The following is a 24,255-nucleotide window of genomic DNA, read 5'->3' as shown; positions in this document are numbered from 1 at the left end:
TTCAAAACAAAAAGCAACAAAAAATGGCTGCACACCTTCTGAAGGCGAAATTCCTGAATGGGCATTTTGCGCGCTTCACTGAAAGTCATGTGCCGCAGCAACACGGTGGTACCAAAAGTCAGCGCGTCCATGTCCTCGGTGGCTGTGGCAAAAACCTTGCCGCCCTTGACAAGTTCGGCGCACTGCGCCTCAGCCTCAGTAGGTGCCTATTGAAAAAGTCGTCGCAGACGGCAGGGCGTGGAGGTGTCCATTGAGTCACAGTCCAGTGCAGACTCTCACTATGTTGTGCAAATCACACATGCTCGAGTTTGCTCAACGAACAATAATGAAAGGGATGCCCATGAGCGTCAAGAGTTGACGGCACTGCTCATTGTGCTCCCGCGTGACGTGCACGAGACGCCGCGAAAACTTTTCCATCTGCTCGGTATCACCTAAAGCAGGTCATTTGAGTGAGCACAGGCACTCATGGAACTGGAGAGGTCCACTCGTAATGACCAGCACACGTGCTCCAGCATGCATGTACCTTGTTCTGTGGCCTCCTCGAGATTGGCCTGGGCCTCTTTGCGCCGAGCACCACGCTTGAGTAGCTCGCCCGACTTCATGGTTGGTGGCTTGCCGTCAAACACGTACCTGCCCGGCTCATGCATAGAATGAGTATGGGGCAAGAAGATTACGTCATTTGCCAGTCCAAGCTGTTGACAAGCACGCACAGGGGCTTGATGCCGTGATTCACCATACGAATGGTTCGATAAAAGAGACCGGACAAGTGACTTGTGGCTTCGCCGGCCTCGTTGACAAGGTTTGAACCTGAGAGCAGTTGCAAGCCAGGCATCAGTCAACCACAACCTCACTGGCTCCGAGATCATGAGCCAAAGATGATCAAACAGCTGCGCACCTTCAGAACGGATGGCAATCAGAAACTGATAGATGCTCATGCTGGCATCGATGGCCACTTTGCGATCTTCACACACACACACAACCCGTCAGCCATTCCATTGCGATCAAGGGATGCACGTTGCCGCCAAAGGGGAGAGTCAAGACATACCAAAGAGATTCTTGATTTCGGTCTCCTTGATGGCATCAGGGGCCTTGTCGGCAATCACCTTGCTCAAGTCGTGGATACCCATCGTGTCCGATTTGGTTTCGACTACCAAGGCCCAAGAAGTCAACCAGCATGAGCAAGGAGAAAGCTGTATCTCAAAAAAAAAAAAAAAAAAAAAAAAAAAGAGCTCCTCTTCAAGACAAGCTCCTCAATTCTTCTTGTCGAGTGATGCTCGGAGTATGCGACCGGCTTGCGCGCACAGGCGTCAGAGGCGCGACGAGACACGTCCCAACATCCAGCCAAAGACGGCACGGCACACACTCACTTACGTTGGTCTCGCGAGACAAGTAACGGTCGGTAGTTGATCCGAGATCCAGTCGTATCGTCACAACTGCAGTTGTAAACGATCATTCTTGCCCCCCAAAAACCCATCCATAAAAACAAATTACTACGTTGTGGTAATTTTTACCTTGCAACGAGCACGGGGAGACGCGCGCACGACGGCGAGATGATGCAGGTGACGGACATGCACTGCCACTATCATGTGGAGGGTGCGATTGCAAGTGGGTTGGAGAAGGTACTTCCGGGGCCGAGAGCCGTGGTTCTGGGGACTCAACCCGAGGACTGGAATGCCTTGGCTGCTTGGGTCCAAGCCTTGCCGGACACCATTGTTCCGGGCTTTGGGCTCCACCCTTGGAACGTGCACCGGTGTTGCCCAGATGAGGACCCAGACTGTCTGGACGCCATCCTGGATAGCTTGGAGCGCTGCCTCCACCGCTATCCACAAGCTTGGGTGGGCGAGATTGGCCTCGATAACCGCGTGGCCAAGCAGCAACCCGACCGCCCCGCTGCCCGTGCACGCCAACGACTGGTTTTTGCCCGACAGCTCGTCCTGGCTCATCGCCTCCAGCGACCCGTCAGCCTTCATAATCTTCATGCAGCTGGTCCCCTTGTTGAGGTTCTTTTAGAACAGCAAGGCGCCTTGCCTCCTGGCATTGTGCTCCACTCATTTTCTGGCTCACCGGAGACGGCTCAGCGTCTCGTGGCTTTGGCTCGCGAAGCTGGGGTCCACATTGCTTTTGGCTTTTCTCGAGCCGTCAACGCCCGGAGCGACCAGTGGCAACACGTGGCTCGCGCCGTAGGTCTCGATGCTCTTGTAGTCGAGTCGGATCGATTGACTCCAGCGCATGCAGCCGACGACTTGACGTGGATGGTGCAGGCCTTGGCTGATCTCTTTGACCTGACCGTCGACGACACGCTACAACGCCTCGAAGCCACTGCCAGCCTATTCTTGGCATTGACCTCCCCGACGCACTCTTGAATAAGACCCACCCCCAAGGGCACTTGACCGCTGCTCAAACACAGCGCTTCCAAAACAGGAACAACAACAGCAGCAAGCTGTAGATGGGTCGGGTCTCGATTGAACGAAAAAAAAACACATGCTCACAAAGGCTCCTGGTGCCTAGACACCACCAGGGCCGATGCGCCTCGGCTGACTCGAGGCCACGAATCCTCTTCTCCTACTCTTCATCCAAGAACTCATCTTCTTGCCCTTGATTCTCCGCGGCATCAGAGGCAGCCAAGAGTTCCTGGGCTTTGTTGTGCCCGACCTGCAAGCCCGCCCAAGCAACACCATGAGGACTGAGCGAGATTGTTAAGCTCGTGATGGCCACCGCCCAAAGAGAAGCGTACAACGCACCTCTGCAAGCAGACTGAGTTGCTTGGAAAGGATGGCCTGGACTGTTTGCAGAACCGGCAATGATAAGCCGTGGATCTCAGAGCGGTCCAGCCAAACGCGATCACGGATGCGCTGTGCCTCTGGCTCAATCTCAAAGTCAAAGTCAAAATCCTGGCCCCAAGACAGCTGCATGAGCTACACGCTAGGTCTGGCTATTCTCCAATCCACGTCACCAGCCGTGACACACGCCCACCTACCTCGACATGGTGGATCACCTTTCGGGCACCATGATCCTGACGCGACATGAACCCCACACTCGACCTAAAAACTCGACGAAAACCAAGAATCAATCGCATCGTTTCTGAGACCATGCGTTCATGACAGACTAAACGGTTTTGAGTTTAGCCCCCGAGCAACCCCATCCCAACCAGGCGACACATACCGGGACAGCATGACCTTGCGGGTGATGCTTTTGAATGTATGCAAAACATCGGCCCGACGCGAATAGGCCTTGGCGTTGGCTTCCACCACCTAAGCATTTGAAGGCAAATTTTCCGCGGCATTCAAAATAAGATCCCGCTTGGACCCAACCCACAATAGACACCGCCAAAGACATAACAACACTGCAACGCATTGAGACACACTGGGACACACACACACACACACACACACACGAAGCAAATACGAACGCTGGCAATTCGGTGGGACTGCAGAAACTCGTGCAAGGTGGCAATGGGAATGGCCAGTACCGTGCACCGCTGGCTATGGCACACCGCGTTGTCTGCCAGGATGCGAGAGCAAAGTCACAGACGGGGCATGAGTGGAAACTTGGACTCAGCACCCACCGAACGTGGATCCGGAGATCGCCACTCACCAATGCGAGGAGTGGGCTCTAGAGTTGTGCTGCCCCCGATGAAGCGAGCAGACAAAACGGCGCCCACGGCATCGCCGCGAAACTTGGTACTCCTGCAACACGCAGCCCCATCAAGACCAGCCGATGAGATGCTTTACCCTGCACCTTCTTCAACAAGCAAATACGTTCCATGATATCCTGCTACCTTTCGTACTTGGTAGGAGTAGAGGGGATTGCAGCGACCGAAGAAAAGATGCTGCCCGAGCTAGCGCGACGCATCGAGCGAGACCTAAGAAAGATACGAGAGATGCACAGGATAAGCTCAAGGCATTGAAGAAACAAGCATCTTCTGATTTGACCCCTTTCGACCAGCATCACTCGGCCAAGAAGGCAAACGCACATTGGCATGTCGTCATCAGCTGCTTCCGTGCTTTGAGCCTCGGTGCTATCGTCGTCTTGTGTCTCCAGCGCTGAATTTTTGAAGACGCGAGCGTCACCACGCCCCAAAAAAAGCCAGGTGTCACCATCATCGCCTTCCCGATAGATGTAGTCATCTTTCTTAAAGCCAAAAGGCAGGGCCACGCGGCTCAGCGTTTGAATGATGGCCTGTGACCGATTCGAGCAACGGATAGCACAGTAATATATGATGACAATCCAATATGCAGTCATGCGCGAGACCCTTCAGCTTTTTCGCATGCAAGCATGGACTGACCTTGCCGACGTTCTTGAAAAGCGGGCTCTTGAGGAGTGCCTGATACATGGCTTCCTGGGCAAGACGCACCTCGGCCAGCTCCTCCAGCTGCCGCCGCTGCATCGGATGGCGCAGGGCCACCCGATCAAAGTCATTCTTGGTTAACACTGCAAAATCACACCTGTCGAGAGGAAAGAAGATCTGAAATGCGTGCGCACGACTTCAAGGGCATTCTAAAGTACGTTTGAGGGATGCATTTGAAAGGTGCGGTTTGTTGCGTACCAGGTGCGGGCGCGCACTGTCAAGCGAAGCTTTTCGCTGGCGAAAAAGGCCAGTTCACCAAAGACTGATCCCTCGCGGGCGACGCCATCTACTTCGTCATCTGCTCCCACAAGCTCCACCTCGCCACGATTGAGCAGAAACATCTCATCGCCATTGCCACCCGCCTCGATGATGATATCACCCGGGGCATAGATGCGCGGCTTCAAATGCTCTGCCAGTGTATTGAGAAACGGCTCGTCGTTCTCAAAAGACTTGAGCAGCCCCACCTGTACCCAGACATGACATGTCCCGTTACCAATCGTCGGAAAGGGCCTCTACTTTGGCGCAAATGGTTCGACTTTCCTGCGAGTCCAACGTACCTTGGACAGCACTTGGCCGCGGGTATGGCGGTGCACTTCGGCTCGCAAGTTGGAAGGCAGGTCCCTAGATGTGATTTATAGCGTCGGATTTTCCAAGTTCATCGTAAGCTGGCTTGCATAACACACTGTCGACCACAAGTTGAAGCGTCAAGGACAAACCGAAGGAGGTCAGGGCTATCAAAGGCACCCTTCCGCGACCACAAGTGCCGAAAGTACTATATGCCATAGATTGAGCAAAAAGGGCCCCCATACCAGCGTTCGTGAGCCACCGCTAGTATGGCACCAATTACGATTGCGGAATGCAAGGATGTGATTGGACCTACCTTGCGAATGCGTGTCTGAACATCGGGTGGCAGGTGGCGCTGCGCCATAAAACTACAAAAACAATCAGGGCATGAACTTGCTGGCTCAGAAGCTCACAGACAAAGTCTGTACTTTCTCTTTGACGCGTTGGAAAAGCCAGCTCGCCATGCTGCTGCTGCTGCTCAAAGTCGAGCAACACCGACCGATTTAAGTGCATGATGCGGCGCCGAAGTTGCTCAGCATTGTGATTGAGGCTCGACATGAAGCCCTCCACGCTGCCAATGACGATGGCAATCAAGAAGATGTGTACAAAGCCAAGAACGATGATAAAAGCGTGCTGCAAATTAGTTTGAGCTCGCGGCGCTATGATCCAGAACAGTCATGAACCATGTCAACGATGAGAATCGGCCGTAACATTGGAAGTTTGAAAAGGCTGAGGAGAAAGGAAGGGGAAAAAGCAATGTGCAAAGCATCCTTACATTCACCGCCGACATCCGTCACACCCTTAACGCCCCAGGCAAAAGCAATATAGTATTGCTGGCCTAGTGATGCGTCCTTGAGGGATTCTGGTGGCGCCCAACCCTGCAGTGCCCGATTAGTTAGTGTGAGGGCAAGGCGCGAGGGCAAGAGTGACCAAACCAAGCGACAGCACTGCGCACAAGCGTCCGAGGCCATTTGCAAACGGCGGCCACAGCATCATCGGAGCTCATGGCCGTACCTCTTCGTCGCCCTCCGGAGTGAAGCCGTCGGAATAGGCAATGGCAATGTAGGCGCAGCCCAGCCAGTGGGAGATGCTCAAGATGCCTACCACGAGCTGCATAGCGGCGATTGGCACGAAACACATCTGAGCGTACAGAGAGAGGGCAAAACACTCAAGAGGTTTTCATAAGATTCCAGACCTTGAGCAGCTCGAGCGTGAGGGCGTAGCGGGTGTTGTGTTGCAGTTCTTGAATGCGTTCCAACACGCGAGGCAGGCGCAAGAACTTGTTCCAGCGCAGCGCCACATGCCTGTAATGAAGATTCAGGGTGGGTCAGCGTCATGCAGAGCTGAGAGGAGCCAGAATTCTTAGCGTGGGGCATCCGCTTGACGTGCGGCACGTACTTCCAGACGGGCTTCCACAGGAAGAGATCAATGGGCAAGCTGGCAAGGATGTCAAACCAGAACCACTGCGAGAGATAATCACGCGCTATCGGATAGAAGGGCGCGGTAAATTCCGAGCCTGGTCTGACATTCAACGGAAGAAGAGTGAAGCGGTGTGACAGGCGCGACTCGCGCGCGTACCAATGTGCCCGCTGTCATAGACCTCGATGCCGTCGTGCATGACAGCACAGCGAAAATTGAAGTATATGTCCACCAAGAAGAGAATATCACCAATGGCATCGATGATGATGAAGATGTCATTGTGGTGGTCAGCCCAAGACTGCTCAAAGGCAGCACGGAAAGGAATGATGAAACAACTGCGTTTCCGCACCCGGCACAGGGGGAGGGGCGAAGATATGACAGGTCAGCCAGACAATCATCATGCATCTTGCTGAACCCAGCGTGAGGGAGCCGCTCGGCAGAACAGGGGCTGATGCACCAAGACGCACTTGTAAATGACAAAGATGGAGACGGCCAGGACGAAAAGCTGGCCAACGAGGTGTGAGGACAGCGGTGGCAAAAGAGTTTCGTCGGAGAAGAGGATGCGTCGCATGTTGGCGGCTACGGATTTGCGACGAGATCGCTCCTCATCTACAGACTGTGCCACCCCACCACCGCAAGCACAGCATGACCGGGGTGCGCCAGCGGAAAAAACAAACGAGCAGCAGCTGAAGCGGGGGTTTCGGGTGAGGCCGGCACCGGGGGTGCGCTTCTACGCACATCGTCCAGCTCTGTGCCCGTAGGCAAAGTGTTGGTGCCCTCATAAGCTGTCAGGACCCTTTGCGACTGCAGACCGGGGGCAATTTCAGCCCAGACCGAGATGAGGATGCGAGACGGGGTTTGAGACGACACACGTGCGTTGGTCGACTTCAGACGGGAGGGGTGCACGTACGGCAAAGGACCCGGTGCTGCGCTTGAGTGTTTCCTCGGCTGATTGACGGCCAGAGACGGTCGTCAACTTGCGATTCAGGGACTTGGTGCGCTGAGACCGGCCCGATCGTACTTGCAACTGCTCGGGAGGCGCCTGGGCCGCCGGCGAGTCATCCTCGGGGTCCCCATTGAGCGAGACTTGCTCTGGGATATCCCCCAATAGCGGTGCCCGCTCCCCCATCGTCACCGTTACCAACTCACACCCTTTGACCGTGACCAATTAGCATCAACCCACCCACACGCCACCCCTGGTAACCCCCGTGCCACCAGACCACACCCGGGACTGCCCCCCGCCCGCCGCCCACTCCCCCGCCAAACCCTCAGAGGCAGGCGTCAAAAGTAGACGAACGCAGTGACGGAATTGGCTTTTTTTTTTCTCTCTCTCTCTCTCTCTCTCAAACTCTCTCAAACTCTCTCAAACTCTCTCAAACTCTCTCAAACTCTCTCAAACTCTCTCAAACTCTCTCAAACTCTCTCAAACTCTCTCAAACTCTCTCAAACTCTCTCAAACTCTCTCAAACTCTCTCAAACTCTCTCAAACTCTCTCAAACTCTCTCAAACTCTCTCAAACTCTCTCAAACTCTCTCAAACTCTCTCAAACTCTCTCAAACTCTCTCAAACTCTCTCAAACTCTCTCAAACTCTCTCAAACTCTCTCAAACTCTCTCAAACTCTTCTGTTTGTCTCTCTCTCTCTCTGTGTCGCATGTGATGTGTGTCAAAGTGTGAATCATCTCACACTTCCGCATAGCAAGCTTTTTTGCGGCCAAAAGAGAGAGAGCGCGCGCGCGCGAGAGAGAGAGAGAGAGAGAGAGATCAAAACGGCAGCTGAATCGCCATCGCTTCGGGGTATGTGCTACGGTGTAGTTGGGTTGGGCGCTGGAGGTGGTGGGGTTGGCTGGTTTGTGTGCGCTGCAACTCATGATGCTGTTGACTGGATGTTGGTAGGCATTGGGGACGTGGGGGCCCGCGGTCACAGCCGACATGGACGCCGTTCACGAACTGATGCACACCCCAGCCCTCGTGGAGGGAACGGGTAACGAGCACCTCTCTCAGGTTGCTGCGGCATTGCAGTCAGGAGACATCTCTCTGCTGCTTCTCGTCGAAAGCCTTGGGTAAGCCTTTTGAGCCCTGCCTTCGTGTTTGGCCACAGGAGAGAAACAGGTTGTATCCCTTGCTGCTCGGTGAACACCATCCCCTTTGTTAATCGAGCCCCCGCCAACCGTGAACGCAGTGCACACTTGACTGGAGATGCCGATGCTCGGGAGCGGGCCACCTTGTTGCTGGCACGTCTGGCAGCAGTTGCTCAGCTTACTCGCAACGACGGTCCGTTTCTACAACAGATACGATTCTGGCAAATTGCCATACTTGTCTACAGTCTCATGGTTTTTGGCGCGTGCGGGTGCTCTCAGGTGTGGTGCTGGCCAAGTTCTTTATGACCCGCATTCAGGACCAACCTTCGACGTTACCAGCCCTCACGGGCTTGAACGAGCTGGTGCGGACCCGCTGCCATTCAATTCTCTCACGCACATTTCAATTCTGTCGTTGTCTGTCCCCGTCCCCTGACACCGACTTGCTGAGGCACCTCGCCATGCATTTCAGTTCATCTTCGTGTCGCGCCGGCGCCTTTTTCTTCCAATCATGTAGCATAAGATGAATAGGACCATTTTCCACGGCATGGCTGCTGAATTAATGACCGATATCATGAAGAACGTGTTCGTACCGGCCCAGGCCCAACCGCTGCGTCACCAATGTTTTTTACTCGATGCTGCCTTGCTAAAGACCCACTTGACAGAGCTCCAGGTCAGCCCGAAGAGCCCCGTCGCACCCTTACTCAACGTCCGGCGCAACTTTCATGACCACCTCATCAACACCTTTGTGTGTTTCATGACCACCTCATCAACACCTTTTGTGTCGGCACCTCCCAGACGCTTGGGCAACAATTCGTGGTGGGCTTTGTGCAACAGATTGATGGCGAAAAGGACCCGCGCTGCTTGACCCAGGCCTTTGACCTCGTTCCGGTCCGTTCATGTCCGCCGCTCTCATTGGTTCCGATCCATTGTCCAGTTTATCAAGCGGACTTTCACTCACTCCTGTCTTGACAAACCACTGTGCTCGTCATCGCCCGCAGTTTGTGGCAAAAACATTTGCCTTGACACCAAACCTTACCACGGCCCTGTTTGAGGCCATTTCATGCTACTTTCCCATCACCTTTCACCCTCCCCCAAACGATCCTTACGGTGCGCCTATCCGGAACGGCCTTGCCAATGCCTCTGGGACCTGCAAAAGAACGTAATGTAGACTGGCTGCAATTTTCCCGGTCCTGACTCATGCGGAGGGCCCCAATGGACTTGTTAGGTATCACCCACGAGGGGCTCGTTGCTGCCCACCAAGCATGCTTGTCGGCACACGATGCATTTGCTGGCCCCACCATTGAACTTGTCCTTGACAAGCTGGGTAGCACCATCGACGAGACCAAGGTAGGAGCCGTACAGCGAGCGTATAGCGAGCGTTCAGCATCCTGTTCCCCCCGGTCGCTTCCCCGGCTCATGCCACTCTCATGCTTTGCATTTGCCCATACCCTTTCCCACCATGCCTGCCTACCTTTTGCCACGTGTCATCATTGTGCGACAGATGCAATGCTTTGAAACGCTTGCGGTCGTTCTACCCCGCTTCACTGTGCTCAAGCTGCTTCCGTACATCAAGTATGGAACAAAAAAAACTCCCCGTCTTGGTTTGCCCTTGTCAACCTGTTGCCTTGTTGCCACAGACCTCATATGCTCGTCTTGCAGCAAATTGTATGCAGCCATCCGTGGTGAAATTTACGCAACGGCTCAGGAAAAGGTCGAACACAGACATACGCCCTCGCTTTCTTAGCTTGTTCGGGCCTTGCCGGCAAAGCGTTCTCGATTTCATCCCGCTGCCCCTTCTCGCAGCTTCAACGTGGTGCAGCCGCCGCGTTGGCGTCGCTGATCCGCACCTTGCAGCAAGACGAGCACGTCGCTGCATCAGGCGAACATGACCCGTTGACCTTGGCCATGTCTGCTATCCTGCGTATGTTGTGATAGTCATGTTATGGCCTGGTATGCAGCGAACAATCGGCACATGGTTTGTCTTGACAGTTCCTGTGTACCACCCCCTAGGTGATGGCAATTCGCTACTCAGCCGAGGCGAAAGCAGTCTGCTTGCTGTTCATGGCAAGCTCATTGTGGCAGCCGCGTTGGCCTCGGCGCGGGCTTGCACCCTCGTTTTTACCGACTACGTTCGCCCAGCCGCCGACGCCCTTATGGTCAGTCACTTGAGAGCCAACACTTTCAAGCCTCAGACGAGCGATTGCCTCGACGCCTGCTTCAAAAATGTTCTTTGCAACGGCCCCTCACCCCTCTGATGTCTTTGTTTGCTCCACCGTGTTGGGAACAAAACAGCAGACCAGCCAAGACTCGATGCGTCGTGCCATTGGTGCCATTTTGGTGGATCTTCTTCGAGCTGGCTCCATGTGTGGACTCGATGAGTCCCAACGTGGGCTTGTCCTGCCCATCGCTCAACAGCTCCAGGACATTATGGCTGGCTTTGCCTTGACCCGCGACGATGGCCTGCTCCAGTCTTATGGCGTCCAAGGTTTGATGCTGCATTGCCGCACCACCATACTTATGTCCACGCCTTCTTTCCCCGACCGTGTGCTGCCTTGATATCCATCCTCCTCGTCAATAATGTTGTTTGGTTGCATGTTTGTTTTGTTGTTCAACTGATATTTCTCCCTCATGCCTTGCTGGTTCTTGTTTTCGTGTCTTCAGGCATGATGCACTTTTGCGAGCTGGAAGGCAACGCCGTGGATGAGCGGCAAGCGGTTGAGACAACCCTGCATGTACTCGATCAAGCCTCTCCAACCGAACCGGTCCGGTACTTTTGGCCCCCAGCTTGATGTCGCCGGAATATCATCTTTGAGCTCGAATCGATCATCAATTGGTGTTTTGCGGCGTAGCTCGTAGCCTTGGAAGCCGCCCTCGAATGCTTGGGCCGCATGTCCCAGCGTAACGCAGCTGTTGTGACTGACCAGCTCTTGCAGCGCCTCGTGGCCTGGGCCACTGGAGACGCCGTCTGGGCACCGATTGTCGCCAAGGTAAACCGGACGTCTAGACCCTTTCTGCTCCCTTGCACAGTCTGTCATGTATCCTCACCATCATTTCGACTACCTGTATTTGTGCACAGCGCTTCCCAGAATTGTTCCTGCATGAAAGCGCCGAGCCCTTTGTTGCGCAAATTTTTAGCACACTATTTTCTGCGCCGGTCCGTTACTGGGGGAGACGATGCCAGCAGTAGAGGCAGGCTGTTTCGCATTGGTTCATTGGCCCTCACTTGCTGTGTCGTGCTTTGTCGTCTTTTTCTTGCAAACCATCGCGGCCCCGCCTTGGCTTTGGTAGACAAGCTCTGCCACTTTGGGACTGCTACAGTCATGCATGGTCGAGGCCAGCAAGCATGGTGCTCTGGTGCAATCACTCTTGCCAGACCTGTTTCAACGCCTCATCGAGGCAGCGTGCGCAGCTGAAACGCTGGGCGCTTCTCCACAGAACCCCCTTTGCCTGGGTCTGGCTGCTCTCGTGGCGGTGCGATCCCGTGCCTTGCCTGGTTTTGACATGCTTGTGCAAAGAATGCGAACCAAAGGTTTCTCATCCTGGCGTCTGTTCCCCAGCAAGCCTCCCAGGAGCTGCAGTTCAGCCTTCTAGCCAAAGCACTCGATGAATTGTTGCAGGGTACGCCCCCGACTTTTTATTCACTCCTCTGTTGGCCCGCCAAGCGATCGTTCTCATTCTTCCGATGCCGGCTCATCTGGCCACGTAGGGAATGCCCAAAGTCACCCACTGTGCCATGCTGTCATCTGCAACTTGACACGGTACGCGCAGCCGTGTGTGAAATCTATATCCCTGGGCACGCGGGCAGTTAGAGTCGGGCAGGCTGAGTAGGGCAGGTCAAGTTGGGCAGGTCGAGTTGAGTGGCCCTTATACTGCGCTTTTCACTGAAACAAACACTCGTTGGCCACATACCACCCACAGCGAGGTGAGCCCGGCTCTCAAACAAGAGGCGCCCTTGGTTCAGCGCGTGCTGGCTGAGGTGGCAAAGTGCTCGGACGATGAGGCTGCACTACGGGCGGCAGCACCGCTGGCCACACTGCTGAACAAAAATCCAGATGCTCTGCCCTACGCTGAGCTGGAAGCGATGGTGCAATCTTGTACGTACCTCTTCGCAATCAAGCAGCTCCTGGTGTCAATTTGTGCGTGGAGCATGCTGGGAAATTCATGACCCCTTTGCTTGGATACAGCACCTCGACCCGGCGTGATGAGCGCCATTGTGTACAAAGCCTTGGCCACCCAGCATCACTCCTCCACAACAGCCGCTCGCCAACAGTTTGTGACACTGGCAGTACAGGGCACTTTGCAGGTACGTGGAGCTAGATGCCTGACCTTGATTCACTTGCGCCCGCAAGAGCCTGTCTCAACTGAGCCCTATGCCCGATGCATGCGTTTGGGTCCTCAGATGAGCTTGGGCACTTTGCTGGGCTTCATTTTGGAGGATGATGGTTGGCGCTTCTCCCGACAAGGCCATTGCGTGGTGCGCCTCTTGTACAAGCAGCGGGTATCGCAAGAGCTCTTGCCTGCACTGATCGAGGTAGGTCACTGGCCTGGCATCCCCAAGACCCCTTGATACAACCAGCACGGAAGCTGGAGCAGAAAATGCAGCCCTTGTCCTACCACATCAGAAGCAGCTTTGCTTCGTTTGACTAGCGCCATTTGCATGCGCCATTGAACCTGACGCGTGTGCTACGCCTGCATGCGCACATGAACTGGCGGTTGGCTAGGCCCACGGCACTTTGACGGCCGAGGGTCGCAGCAACGTTCTGCAAGGACTGGCCAGCATTCTGGAAGGCGCATCGGCCCAATTCATCTCTGGCCAGGCCGGAAACATCTTACCCTTGATTCTCAAGGGCGTCAGCGAGCCTGATGCAACCTTGGTAGAAGCGTCTCTGCGTGCATTGCAGCGCATCATGCGTAGCACTCCTGCCGCCGTGGACACGCACACGCATGATGTCATCACCCGGCTATTGAGCCTGGTGCAACCCCAGGTGCGCTGCAAACTCAAGATATTTCCGCTTGTTCGCCTCAAAGATCTGACCCTGAAATGCATGATTGCTCACGCCACGGCCGTTTGCATTGGCTTCAAATGCCTTAGCAACCGCTTCCTGTTCGCTTGGCGGCTGTTCAGGCTTTGGCACAAGTGGCCGAGCTGGATGCCATCAAGGTAGCGCGCATCCAACCTGCTTTGCCTGGCGCTTGTTCATACGTGGCCCCACTGATACCTGCCCTGCTTGATGACCAGCTGATGCCTGATGCGCGAGTTGTGATTCGCCAACTGCAAGTTTGCTTGAACGATCGGAAGCGCGTGGTTCGCAATGCCGCCGTCAAGTGCCGAAGCATTTGGTACGCCTGTCCCCAGCTCGTGGTTCGCTACACCTGGTCCTTTGCTCATGTGTGTGCGTGTCTTTTTGTTCCGTTTGCGATGCAGGATTGCCAAGTGTGGCTAGCTTGCCACTGATGTCAACCAAGCAAGGAATGCCAATTTGACAAAGGCTGCTGGGCTTTAAGAACTGTTGACAAATGTAGTGTGATTTGTTTTGCCTGCAATTTAAACAGATGCAGAGTGCTTCTTTGAAAGGACTGTGAATCCGTCAAACTGAAAGGCCGCAGTGCAAACGACACGAAAAATCAATCAGCAATGCGAGTGCCAAGGGAAAAAGGCTAGATCTACACGTCGAGTGAAAGGCGAGGACGCACGGCATCATCGCCCTCCAAAGCCTTGGTTCACGCGCATTAGTTCATGTGGAACCCCTTCGTTGTGATGGCCACTAGCAAGCGTTCGCGCAAGAGCTCGGCACTGCTGTATTCAGGCAGCTTGACGTAGTGGGCGCATGTATTGACGGAAGGAAACATGTCATCCTCTGCACCGGTTTCCGCCAACTTGCGCACGATGGTCATTTGTGGGTGCAGGTTCTTGATGCCACCCGGTGGCAAGCTCGGACACCCTGTGGCAAATTGCAAAAAGGCCTGTGGCAATATTCAAGACGAGCAGCTATGAGCCGTTGCGCGTATGCAGCGCTGGCAGTAATTTCAGCTCGGTTCGCGCAGAATGAAGTCATACCTTGCGCTGGTCTTGGGTCAGCTCAGTCAAGACGCGAAGGAAATTCAGATACCCCTTGCTATCCGTGTGGTAGCCGTGGCGCGGCAGGGTGTTGGTCACAAGCTCATCGAAGCTCCAATCGACTGTCTGGTCACCGCACAGCACGTGTGGGATCTTGGGAGGCAAGCAATGGAATGAGTTGTTGGCTGAAGAGATGAGTGCCATACTTGGCGCTGACCATGGCGAGCGATGCTCACATAGCCCATCTCACTCAAGCATACCTCGTCGGCAGTAAAGCTACCCAGTTTCTCAATGGGAAACACGGAATTAAAGCCGTCACGAAGGGCCTCGAGCTGGCGGGCCACACCCTCGCGCAGCACAAAAGCCGTCAGTCGCTCAATGTACTCGCTTAGATTATGGAGTGCCACGTCTTCATCTTCGCCGTTCGGCCTGCGTAACAATGATGGCCATCATGACGATAAAGCGGGCACCACCGGGTGTGAGTGGGGCCCGAAATAAACAAATCCTCCGTGACAAAACGTTGGCCCAAGACGCAGAACAAGCCGCGAAGAAGTGTGCTACCTAAGAGGAATCTCTGCAAGGCCAAAAACAGTGGACGAGGGCGAGTACACCATGCTCAAGCTCAAGTCGCTGACGCGCACGGCCGTGTCTGTGTGTGTACATGCAACACAATTGCGGTGAGTCCGTGCCAATTTGACACTGCCAGAGAATATCAAACATTGTAAAAGGCAAGGAGACCGAACGCACTTGTGTCAGGCCACATGAATGTCAGCTCTTCGTATGCAGCGTCACGTTCCTCCGTATCCCCTTCACATTCAGCGTCGATCAATCGCTTTTGCGCAGCCACGCCCTGTTCCTCGGCCGATCGGTGAATGCACAATTCGAACAATTGGATGCTCGTGCACATTGTGCTGAAAGCAGATGCAGTCTCCATGTCTGAGGAGAGACAAACACATACCTCCAGGACACGAAGCGTCGTAGCGAGCTCAGGCGCTACGTCATAGAGATCGCTAAAGACAAGCTCCTTGCCCACCAACAGCTTGCAGAAAGAGCGGGAAAGCGGCAAATCGATGCGCCGGTCGTCCTGAAGCATGGCAAACATGGGAGAAGAGCTATTAAGATACGACGAAAGCGACATGACAGACCAGCCTCAACGTTTTATGTTGCTGTTCCACTTTTCGTTCATCTTCTCGAAATTGCTCGAAACCAAGACAATGTTCAAAAGAAAGGAACAAACCTGCAGTGCCTTGGCCAAGAAGATGCCCAATACGAAGAAGCGCTCACACACGGAATCAATCAGCTTGCCCGTCTGCGGTAGCGGTGCGGGAAAGAGACCGTTGCTGCGTTGTACATAGTAGCCAGGCGGCTTGTCTATAATGTACGTGGCCCAGCAAGCAATCACCACGACAAGCAGTGCGAATCAAACAGTGAGCGGTCATGCCGGCCAGCCTGTGATGTACTTTTTTTTTTTTTTTTCTTCATAAAAAAAAAAAAAAGAAGAAGAAGAAAACATCATCCCATGAAGCACTTTGGGGCACTGCGGCCTTTTGGCAGTTGTTAGACGGGTGGGCAAGCATACGTACTGCCCGTGCCGAGATCAACGGTGCGAGCTGATGCGCCAAGCGCATCTTCGCAAATCCAAAGGCAAAGGTCTTTGCGTTGCAGTTCCGATGCCATGAGCGAGTAAAACTCAAGGGTTGGACCTAAACCGGTACCTTCTTCGCCTTCAAACTCCACTTCAAGAATGGATTTGTGGTCTGCGTGCAGGCGAAAGGCATTGCACGCCCATTCAAAGAAGTTGTCGCCGCGCTGCAGGACAACGCGCTCGTGTGTAAGACGGCCGATGCGATGCTCAGCGGCATCTTGTCGACCGCGCGCATCGTCCTGTCGGGACTGGATCCAAGCAATGGCGCGAGACACGCCAAAGGCCGTGCAGCTAAAGTAAAGCTGGCGCGCTTCAAGTGGAAAGAGAACTGGACAACGCGTCGTCAACTCCTCGCACCACTCGGGCAAGGCCTCCGAAGCCAGGACGATGGGATCCATCAACTGCTGGCGCAGCTTTGAGGTCAGGCGATGGCTCACAAAGTCAGCCTTGTCCACGTTCAGGGCAAAAGTATCCGTCGCGGCCTCTCCGGCACCCGAGAACTCCTCCACCACGGCCGCCTGCATCATGTCATAGAGGAATTCAATCAGCTGCAACGCCGGGGTGGTCGTGTCGTCGGCAACCGCCACTGAGGTGGCGGCCAGCAAAGCTTCGGCGTTGAAGGCAGATACATTAAGTGGTGGTGGGCGGGGGGCGTCTGGATCAACGGCATCCTCGCCTTGTGTGCGAGTCTGCAAAAAGTCTTTAAAGGCAGCTACCACTTGCTTGATGGACCAACCCTTGACCTGTTGGCTCGTGAGCTGGTCGTTGAGGTTCCACAGCCTCAACCAGGCCACGCTTGCCTTGCTCTGCAGGTATGCAAACACATCCGCGCGCTTAAGTTCGCCCGCCTCCAGCCGTGCTCGTACTGACTGGAGATCCCAACCATCCTATGCGACGGGGGCATGCAGTGAGGGAGCAAACCACATTCGCCCAACCATGCATGCCGGAATTTCACACGTAGCCGAGTCACCAATGCATGCGATTGTCTTGGGGAGGGGGGGGGGATAAACAAGAGGAACTATAGAAGCAGCAAGATACAAAATACCTCATCCATCGCTTCGGGAGCCACGCTCTCGCTGCGATACACGATCGTGTAAGTGGGCTCCCACGTGCGCTTCAAACGGTCGGATGAATTGTCTGCGTCAAACGAACCAAAACCAGCAGGCGTGAGGCAAAGGGCTGTCGAAGACTGGTTCCACAGGCTAAGTTGACCCAGCGACCCAGCGACCCACGTACCACGGCCCCAATGACGCTGGATGGCGCGGAAGATGGTCGAGTCAGATGGCAAACGGTGCATGTGATCCGGAGTCAAATTCCTGGCAAGGAAAAAAAAAAAGTGAGCGTGAATGCATGCGGTTTTTTTTTGTTTGGTATCGTTTTCGGCCAAAAACCAGGGAGACAACAGGAGAGGCTCAGTGTGATAATATATTTTACAGAGATTTTTGCTCTTTGCCTCAAACCCGAAATGCGCGAAAACTCACTCGCGGAGTGTCTCGGGGTCTCCATTTGCTTCCGAATCAACCAAAAACAGACAGATGCGCTGCTCTTGTCGGCGGCGCATGGTTCGCGCCGCGAAAGAATCTGTGGGCGAGCCTGGGGGAGGCACGCGAAGATCGGTTGTGGCCGACACGTTGTGGCGGCCGGGACGAGGATCAAAGGCTGGAACAAGCGCAGAAAATTGGCGCTTCAACACAAAATTCTCATCCCAGGACAGCTCACGCGTGCGAGGAGATGCTGCAATAGTATCCCGCTTCCGCATCAGCTCAAGCAACCGCCGATGTGCGCCTAAACGGGATGGCGTGCTCATGGGGAAGGCGTCATGCGCAAAGCCGGCCTCAAGGTCCCTTAGTCCCTCCAGCACGGAATCTTCCTCCATATGACCCGAGGTCGTAGCCATGGCTGCACTGCGCGGTGCACCAAACACATGGGCGAGCGCCCCGTAGCTATCCTCGCCACTATCCATGGCATCGTCCTCATCGTCATCATCGTCGTCATCGTCGTCGTCGTCGTCATCGTCGCCATCGTCATCCATGCCCTCACCGTCCGCTGACATATCAAACACCATGTCCTGAGGCGCTCGCGATGATACAACAACACACACAACCGGTCGCGGGAGTCAGATTGAATACAAAGTCTCCTTCTCATAATTCTAACACATAACTTCATGTCAGCAAAGCACTGGGCCAAATCAACAAAAACCTCACCTGTACGAGTGCGTCCGCTACGGTGGACATCTGATGAATCCAGCAGGCAGGTATTCAAGAGTAAGTACCTCGTCCGCACATAGGAGAGCAGCCTCTGGCCCCTCCAGCAGCGTCTAATCGACATGCTCATCCCAGACTTACCTCTGTTGTTTCCTGTGCCGGATCACTGGCAGCACCAGTGGCGGTAGCTGCCTCATGGCTGGACGCTGCAGGCGCTGTTCTCATGTCGGAATCATCTGGAGCATCGTTATGAGCCTCATCATCAAGTGGCAAGAGATCATACTTGTCGTCCGCACCCACGCGATACGAGTTGCTGCAGCCAGCATCCCACTTGACGTCGATCCAGCCATTACGGGGCAAGCCCGTCACAGTGCCGGGTCCCGGGGGGTCACCATCCTGATTGCCCCACTTCCAGCAGGGACCGCGCTTGACACGCGTCCCGATTTTGAATTTGGCGGCTGCTTTCTTTGCATGGCGCTGGAGAGCATACACTTTGCGCTCTTCGCGCAATACGGCTTTGGCAAAAGAAACCTCGCTGGCGCCGGTGATGGTGCCGTAGAGCTCAAAGCCAGAGCAGGAGAGGTAATGCGTGTTGCTATTGGCCGTCGGCCCTCGCATAAAGATGCGAAAGTGCCGCCATCCTGTTGCATGTTCGGGTGCTGAGACCTCAAAGGTAGCTGTTGAGCCAGGCTCATCCAAGGCAGTGTCGCCACGATGCTCACGGATGGTTGTCCACGTGTCGCCGTCCTCAGACACCTACGCAATGGGGAAGGGGGTGGGGGTGGGTGGCAGGCATTGAGAAGCGCTCGCGTCACTCGATGGATAGGTTGAGCGTGGGCTTATGGATTGAAGAGGTGTGTGCAAGTCGAAAAAAAAAAAAAAAAGCCGGTGTCTCCTGAGCATGGCTTGACTGCATAGAGAAAGAATGACTGGAAGGTGTCTGACACATCAACCATTACCTGAAAATCCCAGTCACGGAGGGCGCTGCGGTGGTAGCCCCGTGCATGTCGCAGCGTATAACAGGTTGGCTTCACATAGATGCCCAAGTCAATGGAAAACCAAGAGTCCTGTGGCCCGTCAATTCCGGGTCAAAAACAGTGAGCAGGAAAAGAGAAGATAAAAGACAAAGAAAGAAAGAAAGGAAGGAAGCCACAACATTGGTGCAGGCGCCATGACAGCATCTCATCAAGCAGGAAGACAGGTGGCGTGCCCAGCCCAGTGTATACCTCTTTGTTGGCTGTGTGGCAGTTGCGTGGAGAGCTGTCGCGACTGAGCAGATCGTGCACAGTGCCGTACGGAAGCTGCCAGGGCATTTCCATGATAAAAGTGAGTCCGTGAGCAAGGTGAGCAAGAGACACCTCGGTGGGTGGCGCTTGCTAGCGCCTGCGGAATGAGTACGGGCAGAACAAGCTGCATACCTTGCGGCCACACGAGGTATTGATGAAAACGAGAGCCACCTTGCTGGGATTGATCCAGTTGGCGGTCAAGCCATTGGTTCCGATCCAGTAAAGAACGCCTTGTTCATCGAAATCGCTCTGATAGGTGCAAACAACACGCTCGCCGCCCACCAGTCGTTGTACAAAGGAGATCTCAGGCCGCGGAAAGTCGCACCACTGCTTCTGGACCTTGGGCTCAAGAAAGTCAATCAGCGACTGCACCGTCGCGAGTGGCTCCATCTGTGACACAGCGCCCAACACGGTACAAGTCAGGCAAAGCGCAAAGTGACGGCGATACAGAAGTTGACCGGCGCCGTGTCCAGCCCTTGCAACTTTGCGTTGCGATCTGGGCTGGGCCGACCGAGCAGCACGAGATCATAATACAATAAAACAAGGCAAAGCCCAATCACCTTGAAAGCGTTGCCAGTCAAGTCCAGCAGTGTCTCGTCTCGCGGGTCCCTCAGCAACTTAAACTTGAGCCGCTTTTGCAGCACCTGAAGACCATGTCCACTCCCAGGACTGCCATCCAACATTACAGCAAGGCATCAAGACAAGAAGCGAAGAATGAGTGAGGGCAGAGTGAGGGCTAGAATACATGAAAAAAAAAGGCATGAACAGAAAGTGAAAGCAGCCGGGCTGCGAGGCGTTGGGTTTGAAGCAAAGCAGCTTCCTGCTTGCATTGCTCCTTTAGGCTACCACGTGTGATTGGTCAAACTGAGCTGACCGCGGCTTGCGCACCTTTCGTGAAGAAGAATTGGAAGGGACTCAGTGTGCTCCAGCACGTCAATCACCTTGAGCACTAGCGTACGCAAAGGATTGCGTTCCGGGGCCACATCCACCGGCACCGCAAACGCCAGCTTGAACAACTCGCAGCGCATCTGTGTTGATTGTTGGTTTCGGATTTGAACAGCGAGCGCGGCATAAGCGCCGAGTTGAGGAGCGCCAAAATGAGCAAAATTCAAGACCAGCACCCTTCAGATGGAGACGTACGTTACGGTCGGCAGCAGCATCCACGCGCGATACAGCCATGTCTTGAGACTCGTGTTGCAAGAAGAACAACAGATTCTGCGCGTCGGCAAATTCCAACAGTCGAGATGACGAGAGGGCGATACAAGACGGTTGGACAGCACAACGCTGGCCACGTGTGGTAGATAGCAACGATGCAACGGATGGACTGATCGCGTACCGGAACTAGCTTAGCTTGCAGCAGCTCAAAGGCGGAGATGGATTCGTCCAAAAGCAGGGTGCGAAGATTGGCCAGGCACGCCTGCATGTCGACTTTGCGTTGAAGAGCCATTTGCGAATTGACGGAAAGCTGCCGGTCGAGGGCAAAAGTCATGCCCAGACTATCGTGCATGCTGGCTTGTGGGCTTGAAGGTTCGGCAGGCGTGACGCAGCCATTGGGCGTGGCCTTGGTCATGGTGACGAGGCGGTTACCAAGCTGCTGCAGGCGCTTGACCACGGCGCGCATTGAGTCGGCATCACTGAAGTAGGCTTCGCAGATGGCGGCCGCAATGCCGTAGGCTTCGCGCCGCTTTCGAGCGTCCTTTTCTTTGACAGCGGTGGCACGGTCAAAGGCTTCGGCAGGAATGGACTGAGCTGCGGTGGCCTCGAGGTAGGCCTGCCATGACGATGGTGTAGCGCCGTCAACCTCGGGCAGTTGCAGGGTCTGGCCTCGCGCCTGGCTCATGCCCAGGGGTCGGACGGCATCGGACATGGGCCGCGTCCAAAAGTCATGCTCCTGGTGCTCACTGCCGTCGAGACGGACGTGCCACGAATCGTAGAGGGCTGAGTTGGTTGCGAGGAGTGTCGCCGCGTAGAAGCCACCCAAGGTCGGGTGACGGGCTTCAAGCTTCATGCCGGGTTGGGCCACGGAAACGGGCTCCGTTTCGGTGGCCTGCTTGGCGGCCAGCTGTTGTAGCAACGGCACGATACCCAAGCGTAGGAGATGGTCCCGAACACGATCGTCAAGGCGCGACATGAGCGTTTGCAGAAAGGTGGTGGCCTGATGCAAGTGCCAACCATTGTCCTGCTGCAGAATGTCGGGCAGTGGGATGATGGCCTGCTCGAGGGCCAGGGCCTCTGATTGAGCCAGGGCCTCCAGCATGGGCTTGGGGATGGTCGTGGCCACCTTGTTCAGTTGGCGTAGAAGCGATGACTGCAAGGCCGCGTCTTGCACACTCGAAACGGCTTGGCAGACAACAGGCAACATGCCCTCCAAAAAGGCCTGGGCCGTATCCGGATGCTCGTGAAAGCCGGAAAAGGCGGCAGCTTCTTCCCGCCCGGTGCCTGAGACGGCTGTGCCAGTAGGGCCTGCGCTGGAGGTGTGCTCCGAGTCCGCGCGTGTGCGGGAAGATGCGCCGATGACCAAGGCATCAGATCCACCGGCGGGGCGGGCCACCTCAGCCTCCTGGTCCTCCTCTTCCTCGTCCTCGTCCTCATCGTCGCCGTCGCGGTGGGCCTCGGGATTTTCTAGCAGAGCAACGCATTCGCCATGCGCGTCATCCGGTTTCTCGCGAGCGCGCTCAAGCGCGGTTTTGCCGGCATCGTCGTGGAGCTCGGTGCTGGCATTGTAGCGGAGAAGGAGACGCACAATCTGGGGTCGCCCAAAGGAGGCTGCGTAGTGTAGAGACGACGAGCGTTCGCCCCGGTCGGGATCGGCGCCGCTCTCACACAGAAACTCGACCATGTCGTTGGTACCAAAGGCCGAGGCCCAGTTGAGGAGAGTTTGCCCGACCTCATCGGTCGAATTGGGGTCAATGCCACCCTCCACCGCCTCCAGCACGGCACCCGTGTCCTTGTTACGGATGTGCTCAATGACGGAGCGGAGGCTGGCATCGCGGCCTCCAAGCGCAATGACACGCTTTTGCCGCAGCTTTTGAAGCGCGCCCCGACCTTCCAAGAGGACAACAAACAGAAGCTCAACAAGATCGATGGCATCGGCTGCCAGGCGGTCGTTGCGGCACAGGCAGGCTGCCACGGCAGTGGGCAGAATGGGCGAAGCCTGCAGGAGCCGGGTCACTTGAGGCGAAGCGCGGGCGAGAGCCAGAAGAAGACCGACGATGGTGCGGGCCTGTGGCACATCGGAATCACTGCCAGGCCCAACGGCTGAGCTATCAAGGTCGGGCTGGGGCGCCGAGCGATTCAGAAGCTCGATAAGGATGGTGACCATGCCACTGCCGACCAGAATATCAAAGTCGGCATTCTCGCGCTGAAATTTGTCAACGATGGCGGCCAGACATGGCAGGACACGTGGCACAAAGTCGGGGTCCTCGTTGAGCAGGAGGGTAAAGTGGGCAATGGCGTCAGCGACAAAGGCATCAGCCGCAGACAGGCGGCTGCAGCACTTGGTAACGACCGACATGGCCGAGTTGATGGCGTCCTTAAAGACAATCTCCTTTCCAGTCATGACAAAGGTGAGGCAGCTGCGCAGAGCCCCAGCCTGGTAGACGGCGTCTGCATCTCGATTCGAAATGAGCTCGAGAACCTAGCAGCATGCCCGGATTTGGGCAGAGTGACGCGTGCGAGAGAGGTGGCTTTTGAGCGGGAACGAGCCAAGGTCCAGGTGGGGCGAAGAAGAGGCTTCACGAGGGGAGACGAAGGTACCTTGATGCATTGAATAGCCAGGTCACGGCTGCTGGGTTGAAGGAGCTCGGCACAGCCCAACCGCTGGCAGATGTTGGCGACAGCGCCTTCCTCACCCACCACACGACGTGCACAATCACCAGAGACATCAAGGTAAAAGGTCAGCGCACGCATGGTGGCTTCGAGAATGTTGATGGGGCAATCGTCATTGCGCAGTACGTTGCAGAGTGCGGGAATGAAGCGGCGGGGTGGACATCTAACAGTCAGGAGCGCGGCGGGGTGAAAGCCGGGCAGATTTGGGGTTTGGCTGATTCGGAACAAAGCAAGTGATGGTAAAGCAAGTGGTTGTAGGGGGAGAGGGCAGGGCCTGTGATCGGGACGCACTGTTCGAAGACACGATCCACGTTGTCAGAGAGCAGCAGGAGCATACAGAGCTGCTCCAAAGCGATCAGCTGAGTGTCACCCGGCAGGCTCAACCACTCGAGCAGGGTGTCGGGATCGACCTCCATGCTCGATGGTGCTGCTCGCCTGGGTGGTGTGGTGTGACCGTCAAGGGCAGAACTCTTCCAGAACTGAAGGTCTATCGGAGGCACGGCACAGGGGTGCCCCGGAAAGCAATCTGAGTGAGGTAACTGGGGCCCCAGTGAAAGTAGCAGTCCAATATAGGCGTGCGCTGAATGCTATGCGAGTCGCTTCGCTTTCCCACATACCACGGTCGGCTGTGCAAGGCTGTGCGCGACCAGAGAGGCTCACGATCCAACGTGCGGGCTTGAGCGTGAGTGCGCGTGCAACCGCACGCGGGCATGGACGGGGAGGCCAGATGAAAGCACGAGTGGGAGCTCTTCGCTCGCATCCAGTATGCTGCGGTGGCGCGGGCACGACCAGCCATGAACACAAGCAGAACCAGAATGCACCCT

The 24,255-nt window shown here is 55.4% G+C and overlaps 5 protein-coding genes across 5 annotated transcripts in view; 2 read left to right on the top strand and 3 right to left on the bottom strand.

The window, feature by feature from the left end:
• Positions 1-1,127, bottom strand: part of MONBRDRAFT_29430 (uncharacterized protein) — a gene marked incomplete at both ends in the record, with an annotated part of 2,214 nt that extends 1,087 nt beyond the window's left edge. Inside the window, 6 exons of the mRNA XM_001749834.1 lie at positions 36-206; positions 322-431; positions 524-630; positions 711-807; positions 896-961; positions 1,046-1,127. Of these exons, the coding sequence (XP_001749886.1) occupies positions 36-206; positions 322-431; positions 524-630; positions 711-807; positions 896-961; positions 1,046-1,127 (633 nt within the window). The remainder of the gene's footprint in view (positions 1-35; positions 207-321; positions 432-523; positions 631-710; positions 808-895; positions 962-1,045) is intronic.
• Positions 1,128-1,550: 423 nt separating this feature from the next.
• On the top strand, positions 1,551-2,363 carry MONBRDRAFT_12050 (uncharacterized protein; the record flags this gene model as incomplete). The annotated part of the gene is made up of 1 exon (XM_001749888.1): positions 1,551-2,363. One exon carries the CDS (start codon positions 1,551-1,553, stop codon positions 2,361-2,363), a length of 813 nt encoding a protein of 270 aa, XP_001749940.1.
• A 199-nt stretch (positions 2,364-2,562) lies between these two features.
• On the bottom strand, positions 2,563-8,263 carry MONBRDRAFT_29429 (uncharacterized protein; the record flags this gene model as incomplete). Its single annotated transcript, XM_001749833.1, has 24 exons — positions 2,563-2,652; positions 2,742-2,891; positions 2,978-3,041; positions 3,163-3,251; positions 3,365-3,501; positions 3,595-3,686; positions 3,788-3,862; positions 3,974-4,179; positions 4,286-4,445; positions 4,547-4,812; positions 4,906-4,969; positions 5,065-5,120; positions 5,229-5,280; positions 5,412-5,571; positions 5,688-5,790; positions 5,927-6,022; positions 6,108-6,216; positions 6,311-6,428; positions 6,491-6,666; positions 6,799-6,947; positions 7,070-7,135; positions 7,242-7,331; positions 7,353-7,483; positions 7,951-8,263. 24 exons carry the CDS (start codon positions 8,261-8,263, stop codon positions 2,563-2,565), a joined length of 3,012 nt encoding a protein of 1,003 aa, XP_001749885.1.
• Positions 8,264-8,534: 271 nt separating this feature from the next.
• Positions 8,535-13,854, top strand: MONBRDRAFT_29428 (uncharacterized protein; the record flags this gene model as incomplete). The annotated part of the gene is made up of 23 exons (XM_001749887.1): positions 8,535-8,603; positions 8,656-8,772; positions 8,925-9,080; positions 9,206-9,298; positions 9,409-9,517; positions 9,636-9,757; positions 9,912-9,982; positions 10,070-10,121; positions 10,346-10,385; positions 10,421-10,566; positions 10,703-10,895; positions 11,072-11,172; positions 11,260-11,397; positions 11,487-11,564; positions 11,699-11,881; positions 11,926-12,028; positions 12,117-12,168; positions 12,329-12,504; positions 12,595-12,713; positions 12,810-12,941; positions 13,132-13,395; positions 13,536-13,750; positions 13,836-13,854. 23 exons carry the CDS (start codon positions 8,535-8,537, stop codon positions 13,852-13,854), a joined length of 2,748 nt encoding a protein of 915 aa, XP_001749939.1.
• An 87-nt stretch (positions 13,855-13,941) lies between these two features.
• MONBRDRAFT_38937 (uncharacterized protein) lies at positions 13,942-23,847 on the bottom strand (the record flags this gene model as incomplete). The annotated part of the gene is made up of 19 exons (XM_001749832.1): positions 13,942-14,374; positions 14,469-14,621; positions 14,729-14,897; positions 15,030-15,117; positions 15,216-15,552; positions 15,706-15,839; positions 16,052-17,000; positions 17,159-17,429; positions 17,595-18,181; positions 18,318-18,347; positions 18,459-19,073; positions 19,277-19,384; positions 19,736-19,993; positions 20,164-20,272; positions 20,492-20,631; positions 20,744-20,887; positions 20,940-23,240; positions 23,360-23,645; positions 23,723-23,847. 19 exons carry the CDS (start codon positions 23,845-23,847, stop codon positions 14,141-14,143), a joined length of 7,038 nt encoding a protein of 2,345 aa, XP_001749884.1. The 3' UTR covers positions 13,942-14,140.
• Positions 23,848-24,255: the final 408 nt, after the last annotated feature.

Source organism: Monosiga brevicollis, genomic scaffold (genome assembly GCF_000002865.3).
Source record: "Monosiga brevicollis MX1 MONBRscaffold_34 genomic scaffold, whole genome shotgun sequence".
Taxonomy (NCBI): domain Eukaryota; class Choanoflagellata; order Craspedida; family Salpingoecidae; genus Monosiga; species Monosiga brevicollis.
The sequence above is the reverse complement of the archived record's forward strand: the minus strand, read 5'-3'. Positions and strand labels throughout refer to the sequence as shown.